This window comes from Salarias fasciatus, chromosome 9, assembly GCF_902148845.1.
Source record: "Salarias fasciatus chromosome 9, fSalaFa1.1, whole genome shotgun sequence".
NCBI lineage: Eukaryota > Metazoa > Chordata > Actinopteri > Blenniiformes > Blenniidae > Salarias > Salarias fasciatus.
In genome coordinates this window covers 11,155,732-11,172,761 of record NC_043753.1, presented here as the reverse complement: position 1 = coordinate 11,172,761, position 17,030 = coordinate 11,155,732, and the positions used below count along the sequence as shown (strand labels likewise).

The 17,030-nt window shown below is 42.1% G+C and overlaps 1 protein-coding gene across 7 annotated transcripts in view; it reads left to right on the top strand.

The window, feature by feature from the left end:
* ncoa2 (nuclear receptor coactivator 2) overlaps positions 1–17,030 on the top strand; it is a 54,448-nt gene that overhangs the window by 12,962 nt on the left and 24,456 nt on the right. For 6 of the 7 annotated variants that reach the window (XM_030100032.1, XM_030100030.1, XM_030100035.1 and 3 more), the window contains exons 2-5: positions 3,141–3,226; positions 12,746–12,853; positions 13,523–13,695; positions 16,870–16,973. In XM_030100032.1, coding sequence (XP_029955892.1) covers positions 12,765–12,853; positions 13,523–13,695; positions 16,870–16,973 — 366 coding nt within the window. In that variant the 5' untranslated portion in view covers positions 3,141–3,226; positions 12,746–12,764. The remainder of the gene's footprint in view (positions 1–3,140; positions 3,227–12,745; positions 12,854–13,522; positions 13,696–16,869; positions 16,974–17,030) is intronic. The other variant, XM_030100031.1, reaches the window with a different exon arrangement.

Here is a 17,030-nt window from a genome sequence, read left to right as displayed (position 1 = left end):
AATGTGTAACCTTGTATGTGCTCTGCCTTGCCTTTGATACATGAGAGATATTGAATTCTTAAATATGTGTTAAGAGTCTATTGTACATGCAGCTGCACCGTCGGCAGTGAGTGATGTCAGGGTATGTTCAGGCGCTGCTGTTCGGAAGACATTTCTTTTAACCATCCATGGCAATACTACCTGTGATGAACTTGTTGTACTGCTGATTGATTTTCTCTGAGGTGGTGTTGATAAAATCAGGTCTCATGTGCTTTGTCTCAAGCCAACTGTTATAATCGTGCTTTGGAAGTTTGATTAAGGTTTTAATCTGACCTTAAATGTGGGAGACACAGGTTTGAATCCCTGATGCGTGAAAATTACTCAAGTCTGCGGTGCAGGATGCAGTGAGCTGTGGCAACAGATACAAAAAGGGAGCAGTCGGAGAGATGCTCACTTGGCTCTATGAATTCAGTTGTCGAAATATATTTTAACAAAATAATGCTGATTATCCCTCGTTTTTTCGGTCATAAGTTCCTCTGAACAGCTGATGTTGGGGGGAAAAGGCCTCCCTTGTGCCTCTGGATTGGATCTTCCATACAACTCATGCACATTTATACTTCAATTAAAAAAAAAGCCTATTTGACTTACTGTAAAGGATCCGTTTTGATGTTTTCTCGTCCAGCTGGTCATGTAAAAATGATGAGTGAAAGTAGCTCAGTGGAGTGTTTTCACACTGTATTCTGTCACTCGGGCCACAGATCAAGAGCTGGACTGCACCTCAGAGCAGGCATGTGACGGCATTAAAGCTCAGAGGAAATTCCTTCCCTGAGATTGAAAGCTAAGATCACCGAACGAAGATAAGAGGACATTGAACTTAAACTGTAAACTACAATTATAAAGTTCACCAATGATGAGATTACCGGCAGACATTGCGATCGGTTTTGTCTTTGTAATGTCTGTTCTGAGCAGAGTTTTTATAAGGATTCAACAACATTTCCACATGGTGATGAGCTTTGCACTTGTGTTGAGTTCAGAAGGGGAGTCAGTTTACTCCAGTGTTATGTCAGTGCATGACATCATGTGAGTGCATTCCTCAGCTGGCTCACTTGGTCTGTGTTTGAGAGAAAATCAGCTCCGTGAGCTTACAAGAGTGATTCATTGAGAACTTTTTTTCCACCCCCTAGCATAATCAAATTGCCTGGTAAAGTTCTTTTCCTTTCTTTCTTTTTTTTTTTTTAAAGTTACCACTTGCATTTTGTAATTACCCAAATGGGAATATTAGAATTTTAAATTGAAACTTTTCTCCTGGTCTGATTAATTATATGCTATGATTAAAAAGGCCCACTGCATACCACTGTGTAATAAGCTTTGAGGCCCCCAAAGGCCTGAAAAGACTCTGTAGACATTGAACTTGCAGTTCCATGCTGATGTTGTACAAACAGCTCATGTTGGATTGGGGGGGATAAAAAAAAAAGATTGAACAGAAAAGCATTAACACTTAATTGAATTGCAATGAAAGAGTTTGACATTTTGGTGCAATTATTGCTATAGGACGTGTTCTAGTTTGATCCTGAATTAAATTGTAGATAAAAGGACATCTGAAGAGTAATGCCCCGTTATACACGTGTACACAGACAATGGCGGCGTCCAGAGTGCACGGACTCTCAGTCCATATGCTCCTGGAACTTGGTTCAGGCTCATCTAGTCTCCATAACTGCTGCACTGTCCCCCACCCTGTCATTGTACGTTGCTTTTATCTTTTTGTGCTGCCTGTATTTTATCTTTTTTCTTTGTACAGTGACCTTAGGTGACCTGAGCAGTACTTCTAAATGAAATGTGTTATTTGTTTAATAATTGAGTCACCAGTAATAATTTTCTGAATTTGTCATTTTACCATATATTTATTTAACTACAACATATATAATACAAATCAATAGAAAAGTGTTTTTGTTTAAAGCATATTGTTCTCTGCATGCTGTGTGTGGTTTCATTACAAAAAGCAAACAGCACCCACTAGTGGCCCAACATGCATTCTGCAGTTTCCGTGTGAATGGACATAGTTTTCAAAACATTGCAATGCAAGCCCAACGAAAAACACAATCACAAAAACAATGTGATTTCACTTGAAGCATCACGCAAACAGGACACAAGGTTAGTTGGTGTCAAGAAAATATGGTGCATTCATGAGCTTTTTGTATGTGAGCAGGATTCTTTGGCACACCACAGCATATTTGGAGGTATAGTTTTCTTGGTGATTTTTTTTCTTGTTTGCCTTGATTTTCTTGTTAGGAAGATGTTGATGAAAATCTGGAATTGTTGATGTTCCTGGAAACTAATTTACAACAACCAAAAAAATGTATGACTGATTTTGCACTTATTACTTGTGCCTTTTGAAGAGATATATATATATATATATATATATATATATATATATATATATATATATATATATAATTTTTTTTTTTTTTTTTTTTTTTTTTTTTGGCTGCAAATTTTGTGAGGTTCTTTTTCTTGACAGGTCAGGCCAGGCCAGGCAGGATCGGTGTCTCTGGATAAACGCTGGCCTAACTGTGACTTGTTTTGTGCTGGATAATGGCCCGACGTTTGAGTTGATTGTGCATTGCACTTGCAGAGTGATTATAAAACCAGTTCCTTTTTTTTTTTTTTTTTTTTGCATGAGTGACATAACCTACATGCCTAGATGTTTATTTTCAAATCTTTTCTGTTGCTGGGATTACTGTGTAATAGCGCTCTAGCTCCAACTAGTGGTAGGCAGCTGTGTGACGGTTGATTTAACTGACTAATATTTCAGTTCCTGCTCGGGGAGAGGCAGATGTTACATTGTAAGAGTTCATATCAAGCATCCAAATCATTCTTATTGAATATGTCCCTTTTATTGTTGGGACAATTACGATTCTACATGAAACAACAATATTCAGGCATAAACGCTTGAGTGTGTGTGTGTGTGTGTGTGTGTGTGTGTGTGTGTGTGTGTGTGTGTGTGTGATTTTTTTTTTTTAGCCTGTGTTGAAATATTCTACATTCCAACCCTAGCTACATCCAGTGTAAAAGCATGTCCTCTCTGAACGCTGTTCTACCTGTTCTGCTTCACTCTGTGTACTGTACATTAAAATTTTCTGTTTTTTTCCCCCCTCTTTCAGCAGGGAGAAGTGGATGATGCATAAAGGTTTCCTAGCATTATCGTCTTGCAGCAATGGCCTGAGGGACTCTCTGGACTGAAACCAAGGTGAGAAACGTAGCTGCAGCCAGCGCTGCTTTTACGCAACTCTGCTGTGCAATATGGCAGACAGACGCTCCTGTCCAAACAGAATGACTTACAGAGCGGGTGATGCAAACATCTAAGCTGGGAATACTTTTTTTTTTTTTTTTTTTTCATCCCTAAAATTCATTTTTAAGAGATTAGATTTGGTCTGGTGGTTCTGTGAGAACAATTGTCTTCTGCAGCATCTGTTTTATTGACTTAAGTTTCCATCTCTGCTATTAACTGGGAGAAGGGCTCCTTGTACATGCTGATGTGATACGATGTTTCTGAAGCGATTCCTCCAGTTATACACATGAATGTAGTTTCTGCCCAGGAATTGATCTGACGTTGCTGCTGCTTCAGTCCTTTCCCCCTGATTTCCACATAGCTGTTGCTTCAGCCTCTCTCTTCTGCTCTGTGGCGTCCAGATGCAGCTGTTTTGTTGAAGTTTCGGTTTCCACCAGTAGCCCCTTCGGTATAAAGTTGATATAGTGTGATTATAAACTACTTTTGAAGCTTCTGTGTTTTTTCTGCAGTACTCTGTCTCACAGCAGCTTATAATTCACTTGGTTTTGGTTTGAATGTGTCTCATAGGAGCGTTATATTTCCACCGGTTGCTTAGTGAGCTTATCCTTATAGTGTTGGTTTGTATAAGCTGGCAGTGGTGAGTCAAACTGTATTTTCTTATAGTCATCGATTTAACTCTTTAATGGAACACTTGGAGACTACAAACAACCAGACTTTAGAAAACAAGTGGAAGCGAGATTTTGAAAAACAGCACATGATGGCTCCAAATAATCAAATTCCGAAATTTGGCTGTTCCCCAACATGTGAAACTTTGAATATTTCTAAGTGCGTTATATTCTCACAGGATTACTGTCACTAGTCTTAGATATTACAGAGCCTGAGTCACGCCACTCTGGAGGCCGACACTGATATGGTAGGAAGTGATGTAGAAGTTAGGAATATGGTCACTCACCTCATAAAGGGTGAAGGCTGTTGCTTTTTATGACTTCACACTTGTGTTTGTTTTCTACACTGTAAAACTGCTGAAGTGCATTTGTAGAGCAGTGATTTTAAAAAAAGTTATGGGTTGTGAACAGAAAGCTGATGTTTTCTATTCATTACGTTTTATGCCAGTAAATTTGCAAATTGCAATAAATGTTTATCACTGCAAGCTGTTTGAGCCTTTTGCTTCCCGATAACTGTAGTGCAGCTTTAAGGAAAAGGCAATACACTCGAATATCACATTACATTTGGAAAACATATTGATTTGCACATTGTCTGTATGAACTTCCTGTTTCACTGACGCTGAAAGAGACCAGGAACACATTTAACATTTTCCTTGATAGAGGCAGCTGGTTCCCTTTTAGCTGACACAATGTGCTACTGTTGAATGGTTTATGCCAGAACAAGGTGATTCTTCTTGGGTTGATTTTAGTATTTGATATTGCACCATTACCTGACTTGAATTTTTATATTGTGGGAACCATATGTTTTAAATCAGGTTTAAAGATTTATGCTGCGAGTGTGCAGTAAAGCTATGACTCGTGAATATTTTGTTTAAAAATTAATCTAAGGAGCCACGTTTTCTCGTTGAGAATATTCTCAAAACATTAAAAATTAACGAAAGAGATACAGAAGAGTGTATTCAGGCTTTCTTCTTTGCCAATCTATCAATTAATATAAAGTTCCTCTGAGTTCGGAGCCACCCAGAGTTTATCCTGTATGATTACTGTCATTTTGCACCAGGACCTGAGCACAGCCACTTTGCAGGTAACCTGTGTTTAAACCTGAACACTTCCTCTGAAGGCACACACGCACGCACACGCACACAGCTGTAAAGTGTTCGGCTTTTACTGCGCTACATGACACATATACAGCCTCAGCACTGTAAAAACCTTGAAATGGTGAGACTGTGTGTTGGCCAATTCTAATCTGCTATAAAGATTCATTTTAAAAGCATTTTAGATTGCTTTGTGTCTGAACTTAGTGTTTTACTGTCATTTTTTAAGATAATTTCGAAACATTGTGAACTGAATCAACATTTGTGTACATAGTAAAAGATTAACAGGCTCTTCAAAAATGAATAGAATATAATTAAAACCTGTATAAAATTTTTTTGGCACTTATTTCTTCACGCATAGTAAACATGTTGAAAAGTTTTTTTAAAAATTCAATTCTGATAATTATGACCTCTGTTTTCAAAAAAGAGAGAAAATTTTCTATTTTTGAGATACCATATTTTTTAATTGTCATGACTTTTAAGAAAAATGTTTGAAACATTTCAGTATATGTGTAATAAATCCAAAATGCATCAGAAGTTTCAGTTTGAATTAGATTGTAAGAAAATTGAACTTTTGTCTTTCATGCAGCTGCAGTTTGTAGAGTTCAACTGTGTGTTTGTGTAGCAGATCGCTCCTGACCCACAGCAAATACTACATTGGCCCAAATATAAGATTGGCTTTTCTTTTTTCTTTCTTCTGGAAATGGCTCAGAAAATACACGTCTTCTGTATAGACTCTAATATTCAGCTCCCGGTTTTATGGATCACAGCAGCACCGGAGCCTCAGAGCCAGGAGGCAGTGATATGAAGACAGCCAATCAGATGCCAGGTGAACCATGACTTAATGATCACACTGGGGGATGAAAAACCAGCTACAGGTGCTTGATGTTGTTGTTAACAAGTCATTTAAAGGCTTTATAATGTCATGTCAGCGAGGATGGAGCAGGAGAGGGCTGTGCAACGGATAAGTTGAGTACAGGTTAGACTATAGACTGCATATGTGACTGCATACAACCAGGAAAAATCAGAAAAATGACGCTGGCATGCTAGATGACCTTGTCCCATTGTTAACATTTGAAAATATTTGAAATCTTTTTCCCTAATACTTCTCATAAAGGAGCATTGTTTTATAATCAGGGTTGTGCTGTATTCAGAACAGTTCGCAAAAAAAAAAACAACCCAAAAATCTCTTGAACTCAGGGTATTCATACATTTCATCCTTTTACAATAATATGATTTCCTCGCTGATATTGGAATCATCTCCAGGCAGCGCTCTCGGCCAGAGATGAATTGACTAGATTGTTGTGCAGAGTTGTTTATTTATCCCAGTTAATCAGTTTTTGCCATCCCATGGTAACTGACACTCCGGTTCACCTACCCCACCAATCTTCTTCCTCTCCTGCGTTCCTCTGACAGCCAGAGGCCAGTGTGCCTTGCTTATTATACAGAAAGCCCTCTCCCGCCCGTCCCGTGACGTCCCGAAGTGACTGCCAGTGTTAAAGATTGATGAGCATGATCAGCTTTCAGTAAATGGGGGGCCTGGCTCTTGGTTGCACTCCGGCACTTTAGAGCCATTACCTTGCAGTGATTCCAGAGTGGGCAAACTCCTGAGTGGGACTCGGGAGCGGGCGTACAGCGGCGTACCTCTCTGTTGACTGAATCAACCGCGGTCTGTTTGTGTCCGACTTTCTCGACACACATTATCTGAATGAAGTAGATTTGCTCGCTGAACCTCTTTAAAAGGCCTGTGACCTAATTTTTGCACTCGTGGTCGTTTCCCTGTTTTCCTTCGCTGTTTCTTCAGTCTCGGTTTTCCCACAGTTGTGGGGTTGTCTGTTTCGGCATGAGGTGTCAATCACTCAGGTGTTGTTAAATTTACCTAATGGTTCAGGTTTCAGTGTCGAATTCCCTTCAAAAAAAAAAAAAAAAAATTGAGTCCATCATCACATTCCTGTCGTCACCGACCCCCACTTCTCCTCTGACCCAAACCTGATATTCCAACATCTGGTTCAAGGTAACAGCAGCTGTCAACAAGGCCAGAGTTCACAACATACCCCACATATATTGCCTTCTGACAAGATTTGGTATTGTTTTTTTTTTTAAGGAGCGCCGCTTAAATATCGATCCTGTGTGCTCCCAGCGTGTTGTGCCCGCTCTCATCCTCAGCACTTCTCCCAACACTTACGAGTATTAAGTGAGAAGACAGAAGTGGTCCAGGCCCCTCCCGTGTCATGCTTTCCTCTCCAATTGGCAGGAAACAAATGGCCCGTGTTGCAAGCCTCTCACCAGAAGCAGTGTGCATCGGTGCGCCCTCCCTCTCGCTCGCTTGTCTCTCGGGGCCCCGTTGTGCCAAGAAGCCATGTGAGGACAGATTACACACCAGCGAGACATTGTTCAGTGCCCCACAGAGGTTTTGCACTTTCTGGAAGGGTCCTCGTTATTGTAGTGCAAGAAACCTCAAACACCCACCCCCCCAAATCGCTCGCCATGCATTTTAATGCATAGTCATGCCCTGCACCCTCCCAGCTCCAGAAACACTGGGTGTGTCTCCATAATCAAAGCCCTGCTAACCCACATGATTACAGGAATGGCACACTGGCACATGCCCTCTCCCCTTGGCAAACATACTCTGTTCTTTTTTTTCCCCCCTTTTTGCATGTGTTTCCCCCCCACTATTATACTGTGACTGGAACGAGTGATTCAGTGTGTTTGAAGGCCCTTCTTTTGTGATGTGCGTATGACCAGACTTGTTTTAGTTGGTCGCAGCAGCTGGATTTTGTTGAGACGTCTTGTGGCAGCGGCAAAATTAATAGGCTTTGGTGACTTTTGTGTAGAACAGTTGAAAAGAGACAGTCAACTGTAAATAAAATACCCTGATGGTATTAGGGGTTATACAGTTTTTTTAGATACTTTATCGGTCCTCTTGGGGAAATTATTTCTCTGCATTGAACCCATTCTGTTTATAGTTAACCTTAACTTGACGTAGTATGAGCAGTTGAGCTTTTATCTTTCTCAGGGAACCACAACTGTAACCGGTTGGTTTTCAGTGGGATTCAAACCTTCAAACACAAGCTCACTTTATTCCACTTTTTTTTTTTTTTAATTTCCATTCTTTGCATAAATCTGCCATACTGACGTTGTCCAGTGTAGACTAAACTGGCACCGGGCATACAGCAGTGTAGTGGACATGTCACTAGGCTTTCAGTCAATACATCTGTTACACATTTGAGTTCAAACAGGAGGCTCCTGTCATAGTGACTGTATGAAATCTTCAACTCAACAGCCTTCCACTCTGACACATTTCGAGCGCCATGTCTCCGTGGTTTAACTTCAGCTCGGGATTTTCAGGGTAAATTTGCCCGACACCGTGTATCCTCCCTGCAAGAAAAGAAAGTTTTCTGTTATCTCATTGCAACCCAATAGATGCTGAAAAATGTTTACTTTGCACTCTTGGCAGTGTGCATGGCAATCAAATACAGCAAGTCTCCTCCAGCCGTACCAGATGAGTGTGACGTTAGGAAACGTGCCGGCCTCCAGCAGCAGCAGCCCCTTGTTGTCTCTGCATTCCTCCCTCGCCAGACTGGTTGGCTCCAGTTCAGTCCTGGAGAGTCTGCTCTTGTGACACCTAAGATATAAGCAATGACACACCTATGATCATCCACCTCAAGAGCACCCAGTACTTTCAAAGTCAATTGATTTCTCAAGCTGCTGCTTGTGTTTGCCCAGATGACCTATTTATTGCTTCATTGCAGTGTTGCTGCATGCGTCTTATATACACTGTGTCTTTTTTAATTTGCCATTGAGTCTCTAAAACAGATTTCAGCCGATTACACAGACTCACATGCTGAAGAGTCATCAGTCAGTCTTGTCTCAGTGATTTACTGAAGTGGCTTAGCGTCAGTAACATTCTTATGATGCAAATGGAAACTGCACAAAGCTGACCTGTCAGCACACACGCACCCAGTTAGGTAGCTGCTGGTGTGCGTTTGTGTGAGAAGGATGGGAAAGAGCAGGAGGAAGAGGAGGAGGAGTGTCTGAGTGGAGGTGTTTACTACAGTTATGTAAATGGAGACCTGAGGTCGTCCCAGCTTGAAAGTAGCAGAACAACTCCACTGAAAGTTATGTGCGCCAACAAACTCGTCGACCCCAGCATTGTGTTTCTGTGTGTTTGTGTGTGTGTGTGTGTACCTTTTTGCGGTGATTGTCAGCTTGCTACTGCAGTGCCAGAATCCGGCCAAGCAAACAGACACCCCCTACTTAACAGATGGCTGTGACATAGACTCAAAAATCCCGTCCAGCTAAGGTTTGTCTATATTATGGTATTGCCTGGCTCTTGTCATCCTTTTGATATTTCCAAACAATTTGAAAGATGAGGGAAACATTCTTTGTGAACCATTCGGTTGGTGCATATTCTGCAGGAACATTTGATTGAAACAAGGATGGTATATGTTTACCCGCTCCGTCTCGGGTGGAAATATGGCAAAGCCAGCTGAGGCTTCGCTCTTCGATTCTTGACCTCTGTTGGGTCTGTTGAAAAATAGTTACATAAAAGTGGCACAGCCTTTTTTTTTATTTTATTTAGTGTTTTTCATCTTGCCTGCGTGAATCTTGGCAGGCCCCTTTTAGCTGTGACTAACATAAGGTAGCCTGTAATGACTGATGGACCATATGCCTCAGCTTACACTACTAATGAACTTAATGAGCTGACAGCTTGATGAACTGTAATTTTGATAGATGCCTTCCAGAATATGCCAATCACCGTCTCTTACACATAATGAGGTTACGTGCCCAACCCCCACTTACCCTACATTGTTCTGAGTCAGTGATATTTGCACTCACAGCAGGTGAATATGTAAATGGTAGCTTCCTATGCACCCGTTATGTTGTTTGCAACATTAACAGCCATGTTCTCACACCGTTTAACATGCACTGAATGCATGTTAAAATTACTGTATTAGATATGTAATATTTGATATGCTAAATTATCATAATGAGCCCAGCACTGCCAGACACACAAACTCTCACAGCATAGAATTCCTTTGCTTTATGTTTGTAACTTTTGCTCTTAAGCACATTTATAAACTGTCACACAAGTCATCTGAAGCTACTTTGTCCCAATAACCAGGCAGGGTAATGTCGTAGAATTGTTTGTATCCATGAACATTTGTGCAGTCTTTCCTCAAAGTGATCGTAAATATTTCTTTAAGTTCACTTTCTTCTTAATCACAGTATCAGTGATAGAGATTCAAGGTGTCAATGTAATAGAAGCAAAGAAAATTCAACCTTATAGCAGCATTACAAACTTAGAAATAACCTTAGATGTCCAGTATAGCTGAATTATTCTCTTTTTGACTGGAAATGTACCTGAGTGATTTATTTGCACGCAGTAAGCTGATTGGTATGCATCATGATGGTGTGAGGCTCCGTCCTACCTGCATTTAAATCCATAAACATGATTGTTTGTGTCATTTTTGACATCTCTATTATCCTCTCCTTGTACATCGCTGCCCTGGCGGATGCTTCGTGCGAGTGCGGGTCAGTCGTGGTTCACACATGACGCTAAACGAGTTTCTCGTATCGCTATCACGGCGGTGTTTTTTCCGTAGCGTTTTGTTTAGGCTGCAGGGATTAAGATGCCATTTTTCAGTGTCGCAGCCAGAAGAACATTGAGAACATACCTTGGTTCACTCACAGCGGCCGTTCATATCGACAGTCTCCCCCCCCCAGTGACCGTCATTGATAATTAAGTCAGTGACACAGCGTCCATACAGTAGGTGCTAACACCAATACCCAGCTGTTGATTGCCGCTCGGAGTCCAAAGACATTCTCTAGGATTAGAAATGTCTTGCCGGCCGGCCCACGTGAAACTCAGACCCTCCTAGCAACACGAATGTCCCACCAGTCTGCTTGCCAGGCCGTCTCGTCTGTCTGTGTTGGTGTCATTGAGACGTGCCTGGTACTTCCAGTCTCTCTTATTTGTCTCAGTGTAGAATGACCCATCATTACTGCCATGTCAAGGAGACACAGGCAACCAATCATATCTGGCCCAGCGGGACAGGCACAACCAATCAGGTCTGGAATCCCCATGGTAACTTGCGCTTCAAAGCCCGGTCGCAACCAATAGGAACGTAGAGTGCCACTTAGCTATTAGAGTTTAATGGCCTGTTTCTGTTGTCATTAATAAAAGCGAATAACCTCTGCTATTGCGACTGTTATATTTTCAGTGAGCGGGACGGTGTCACAGCATGAAGACGCCCCTCATGGCATTCGAAAGAGCGTAGCACAAGGACGCGCGCGCTCTGCCGTTGGTGTATCTTCGTCTTCATTCACTGTACAGGCCAACAACAGTACTCCAGTCGCTCGTCAACAGAGTGTATTTTACCCTTCAGGCTCTACCATTAGCTTAAAGTAGGTCGCTCCAGGCCAAGAGGGAGCCAGACTCAACTTTGCTGCATGGTCACTATCTCTTTGTTTTTAGTTTACCCTGCCTCAGCCAAGCTATAGTCTTCCTCTCTGCTGTACACTGTGTTGCTCTCCACTCTCCTCCTCCTTATGTAATGGCTGAGCAGTGAGCGGTGTGTGTCATCGCCGTTTCCATGGTTAGAGCTGCTGTGAGTGTATCACTACACAGCTCGGCCCAAACCTTAGGCACTGTGCTGTGGGGGGGGGGGGACTTTGGCTTTCTCTCTCCTAGATCTCTCTGTATGGTTGTCTTTCTCTGCCCCTGCTCGCCGTAATCCCCTGAAAGCAAAAGAGTGTAGATAATCCATCAAGCATGAACCAGAGAGAAGTTGTTTTCATGCATGTAATTGTACATGTTGCCATTTGTTTTGGAAGACAGCGAATTTCACATTTTCTATGCAGGAGGACACGCTCCTATATAGAAATCCAAGTCCATTAACCACCATTAGATTTTTAGTTGATGGTGGTAATTAATAAGACATTACTTTGATCAATAATTGATAGTCTCTCATTTAATGGCATGAAGTTCAGCTTGTGGTGACTCTCAGGGTGGAGTAGGAGCAGAATTAAAGACGTGTTGGTTGGTATGCAGGACTGGGGACAGGCCTAACAAATTATCCTCTCATCCGTTTTAAATTAATGACGGTACAGATTCACACCATAGCCGAATGCCACCTTATTGTATATTGCAGGAAAAACTGAAGGGAGCTGCAGTGCATGAGCTTTTTTTTTCTTTTCTTTTTAAACAGAATCAGCTTTGAGATTGCACAAAACAATCCTGCACTCGGTCACAGAATCTCAAACCAATATAGGTGAAACGTTCCCGAAGATGCTCGGTAAACACGGACACACGCTGTCATCATAAACCCACTCCTTTCTTAATGTGAGCTGACTTTGCTCGGTTTCATGTAACGAATGGGTTTTTCTTTGGTACATGGTCGAGCGCGCAGTCTGGTGCTGTGGGCAAAGCGCCGTGCTCTCATTTCAGCCTCTCTGGGGAGCGCTGCACCATCAGAGAGAAATGATTGAATCTCCTTCTCCGCTCCATTTTCACTCATTTCTCCCAGGGTGGATCAACCTGTGCCCCCAGCACGGGATTGAGTGTCGTATGCAGATGTTGGAAGGCATGTGCACAAACCTGCACGGCTGTTCCACATAGCGTTTTTTTTTTTTTTTCTTATTCTTTGCTGTTGTAATCCCTGATGCTGCAGGCAGTGAGTCACACCTAACTCTTTTACCTCTTGTTATCCTCCCAGACGCTGATATGCATTGAGGATGAGCGGAGTTGGTGAAAACCCATCTGACCCTGCGAGGGCAGAGTCCAGAAAACGCAAAGAATGTTCCGGCGAACTTCTAGGACCCAGGTAAGTATTCATCTTAAAGCGAAGTAATTGCATACAGGTTTAAGTAATGTGGCATGCCGGCATTATCAGGCACCAGTAAAGGTCAAATCCAAACATTTGCTCTCTCCTTCTGCAAAGTCGGCCGTAAAACATCTTGCATCGTGTCCTACATACTATAAAACTGGAAATACAGTGGACGGCTGGGATATTGCATATGCTGTAGTTGCCTACAATACTATGTCATAGTGACAACTAACCCTGAAGCACTGTTTAAGCAGTTGCATAATTTATCTGTATACAAGCACTGAAGAATGTCGTTTTTTCCTTTATTGATGCACCGCGTCATGTCGGCATCCCGGGAAAGCCTTGACGCATGTCACCAACCATAAAAAGTACAATTGACAGTCTCCTTGTCCTCTGCTCCATGCAGTAGGTCTCGTGCGCTCCGCAGCTCATTCTGTGCACGAGCCTCGCAGAGTCCCGCTTCATCTCAGTTGATTCAGACCGGTCAAATTAAAGCAAAAAAGACCTGGAAATAACAAGAAATAATTCCCCACATCCTGGAAATGTTCACTTATGAAGCATCTTCCCTGTTCCTCCTACATTTTGAATCCTTCACTGTGTCTTTCTGAGCTTCGCTACATTTTCTCACCCATGTTTTTTTTTTTTTCCTTCCCCCTCCTTTTACAGTCCCAAGCGGAGCAACGAGAAGCGTAACCGCGAGCACGAGAACAAATACATCGAGGAGCTCGCCGAGCTGATCTTCGCCAACTTCAACGACATCGACAACTTCAATGTCAAACCTGACAAATGTGCAATCCTGAAGGAAACTGTGAAACAAATCAGACAAATAAAGGAGCAAGGTACAAGTTCAAATCCGACACCTCACACTTGCCTGCTGAAGAAAGTGTTGTAGAGTTTCAGTCTCTGCTACAAAAAGGAAAAGAAGTTGTCTGATCTAGTTGGTTTTACTGACGTTATGTAATTTTTTCCCCCTCCGGATTTTTATGACTTAAAACCCTGTGGGTATATCAGGCCTCAGTGAAAGGCTGCAAATGCATTTAACACAGCAAGAAATCACTTTTACCTGAAAAATATATTATTCTCTCATGAATACGAGCGTGTTCTTGTGGTGAGTTTCCCCTAAAGCTGGAGGAGCCACAGGTTGCACTCTGCGTCATAAACTTTAAGTCCACTGGCATAAATATTACAATTTGGGATCGGCTCCACATAATAATTGATGTTTTCATTAAAAAGCAGCACATTTGATTTAATGTGTTCTCCTCTGCTTTATCATACATTGTGCATGAACCAGAGCAGTTTTATGTTGACTACTAATCTCTTCTCGCTTCCATTCGGAGCCATAACGTCAGGAAAATTGAACAGTTTGCTCAGGCCTTCTCTCTTCTTTCACGTAGTCCTGTGCAGTTGGCTGCTTTTTATATTTTTCATTTCAGATTCACCGGAATGTGATTTAGGGAAGTAAGGTTCTTTCCTGTAAATGTAGCTGAAATACTGTGCTCCTTTCCTAAAGGTAAATTTGAAGGCATAAACAAACTTGATGGTGGATCAGTGGGAGGAGGACAGCCGCTGAGTGACTGGCTAGTATAGCTCACTCCCAGCGTACATGAATCAGAGCGGCCCGTGACGCCGTCGTCTTTTATGTGACTCACAGAGCCAAGTGTTATGCAATGGCAGGGCGATGTGATGCAAAAATCACACCGAGTCTCCAGCTACTGTCTGTACATCCCTGGCCCGTTCAGCTGTCTTTTTTTTCCCCCCTTTGCACCTTCCCTCTCTCTCTGCTTCATGCGATGACAGCCGGACTGGACAAGGACTTGTTTGACATCCTGTGCACAGAAGGGCCTTTTGATTTTTCCTCCACACATCACTGGCCACATCGAAAAACCTTCTCACAGTTGAAAAAGAAAGCGGCTGCAGCACATCTGAAGGCCATTCATTTTTACCTGTTGCACTTGTTTGCAGACCAGAGCTAGCAGAATTTTTTTTTTAATGTTTGCGTACATATTAGCCCTTTATTGACCAACCACAGAATAATATGTGGCTAAATGGTGTTTAATATCAAGATGGAGCAATTAATTGTAAAATATGTATGATTTTCGCTCGTTAAATGTCCTTTAGAGACACCTTAACACACAAATTTCAAAATCCAAGAATCTTGGTGAGGAGAATTCTTAAATACAGTGTACTACCAGTGTATTTTCTGAAGGAATTCTGTATTTCCACATGCACGAAATACGCTTCAATGGCAGGAAACTGCGCTCTGACTGAAAGCTGCTCATCGCTTCTTGTGCGACTCACGCTGGATTTTCTTAATTGAAATTGAAGAGGAAATGCTCGGCTCAGGCCCTTCTCCTCTTTTAACAGACAATATGTTGAGTAAAATCTTTATAGCGCTGTAAAATAATGGCGTAGCTAAAGAGTTTTACGGCTTCCTTTACACTGTGTTGGCAAGCCCGAGCACTTTAAGCGGCCACTTCTTAACTGCAGCTCGTATTCCTGGGCTACTAATATATATCTGCTAGAAAAAAAAATAAAGATTCGCTGCATATCCCTTCTTTTTTAAATACAGGATGAGGGAAAAGAGCATATGGCAGACGTCTTGCCAGTTGCATGTAACGGAGAGGAGTCTCTTTAATTGATCAGTTCCTCTCTGGATCTGTGGCACAGTTCCACCCCTCTGCGGACGGACAAAAAGCCAGCGAGGACCTGGCTTGACATTGAGTGATGGGCTAGAACCCGGGGCAGCTGTGCTGGTCTACTGGGCCCCGCTGGGCTCGGAGAGGTCCTGCTGATGCACACATCATTAATGCTGAAAGAGATGAATATGCGTCTGCGGGGGTGTTAGACCAGCCCCGCGCGGCGCAGGGGAAACCTGCATTTGTGTCAGCGCATGTACTCCTGTAACCCCCTCCCCCCGTAAAAATAGGAAGGACACGATTTAGTTTGCTTTTCGCCACAATATTTAATTTTTCTTTCACCATATGGTCAGCCCTCCTTTTTGGCGTGGTGCGACAGCGAAACGTGTCCCCTCCCCAGCAGCCCACTCATATTCCGCCTCTCATCATCGTCTCTAAAAGTAGGGCAGCCTACGCTCCGAACATACGGCTTCTCTGCATGGGTATGAACCCACACACATGGACAAACGCATAGTGCAGGTACAGGCACGAGCAGGGTACTTCTGGTGTGTGATTTCAGATGAACAACTGGCATGTTTACTTTAGTTTTTAAATAAAAAAAGGTGCTTTAATAGGACATAAATAAATCGACTGCATATGATTTTTTTAACACCAGTATCTAGCCGGATTATGGGATTTAGCTTAGATAAATGATCCGTCTTTCATGTGAGCAACAAGTCATACTTGGAAATATGAGTAGTAATGCTGAGTTTAGAATCTTAAACCCCTTTCATGTACAGCTGCTGCAGTTGGAAAGATCAGACCTGCATGTAATGTTAACCTTACAAACTAATGTTCTTAGTAGTCTAACATCTCTCTTAATTCATGACATAAATACTGATTTCTTCATTCACCTTGGAATGACATCCAGCTTTGATCGCGCACGTCATTTTTCCTGTTTAAATCATAAATTATTTTTTTATAGGAAGGTTCGTACATAAAATTGAGGGTCTGCCTTTTCACCTTGTAATCCATATGGAACAACTGCTGTTTATACATTGTCAACACAACAATGCGACCTATGCGGTGGCTGCCAGCAGCGTGGTTCATGTGTGACAACAACCTTTCAGTCCGTTTGCTTCTCTTTGCTTTGGTTCAAGCCACGGCTACATTAAAAAAAAAAAAAAGTGTTTTGAAAGACTTATCAACAAGTGACCTCTTTCAAGTATGTGGGTCAGTTTCAGCTTCTGCTTTATCTTTTTGACACCTACATGTATTATTTTTTCGTGCTGCGATGTTATGGTGTTCAGACACAACAACAGTGATAATTTATCACTACAAGTATTGTGGATTTGGAGTTGTTTTGCCCTTAACTCTGTCATTCACTCTCATTAACAGAAAAGGCTGCAGCAGCAAATGAAGAGGAGGTACAGAAAGCCGATGTCTCATCAACAGGCCAAAGTGTGATTGACAAAGATGCCTTGGGACCAATGATGCTGGAGGTGGGTAGAGCCGCTTCTTACTCACGCTGTCGTATCTTCGAAGAAACTTGTTGTGGG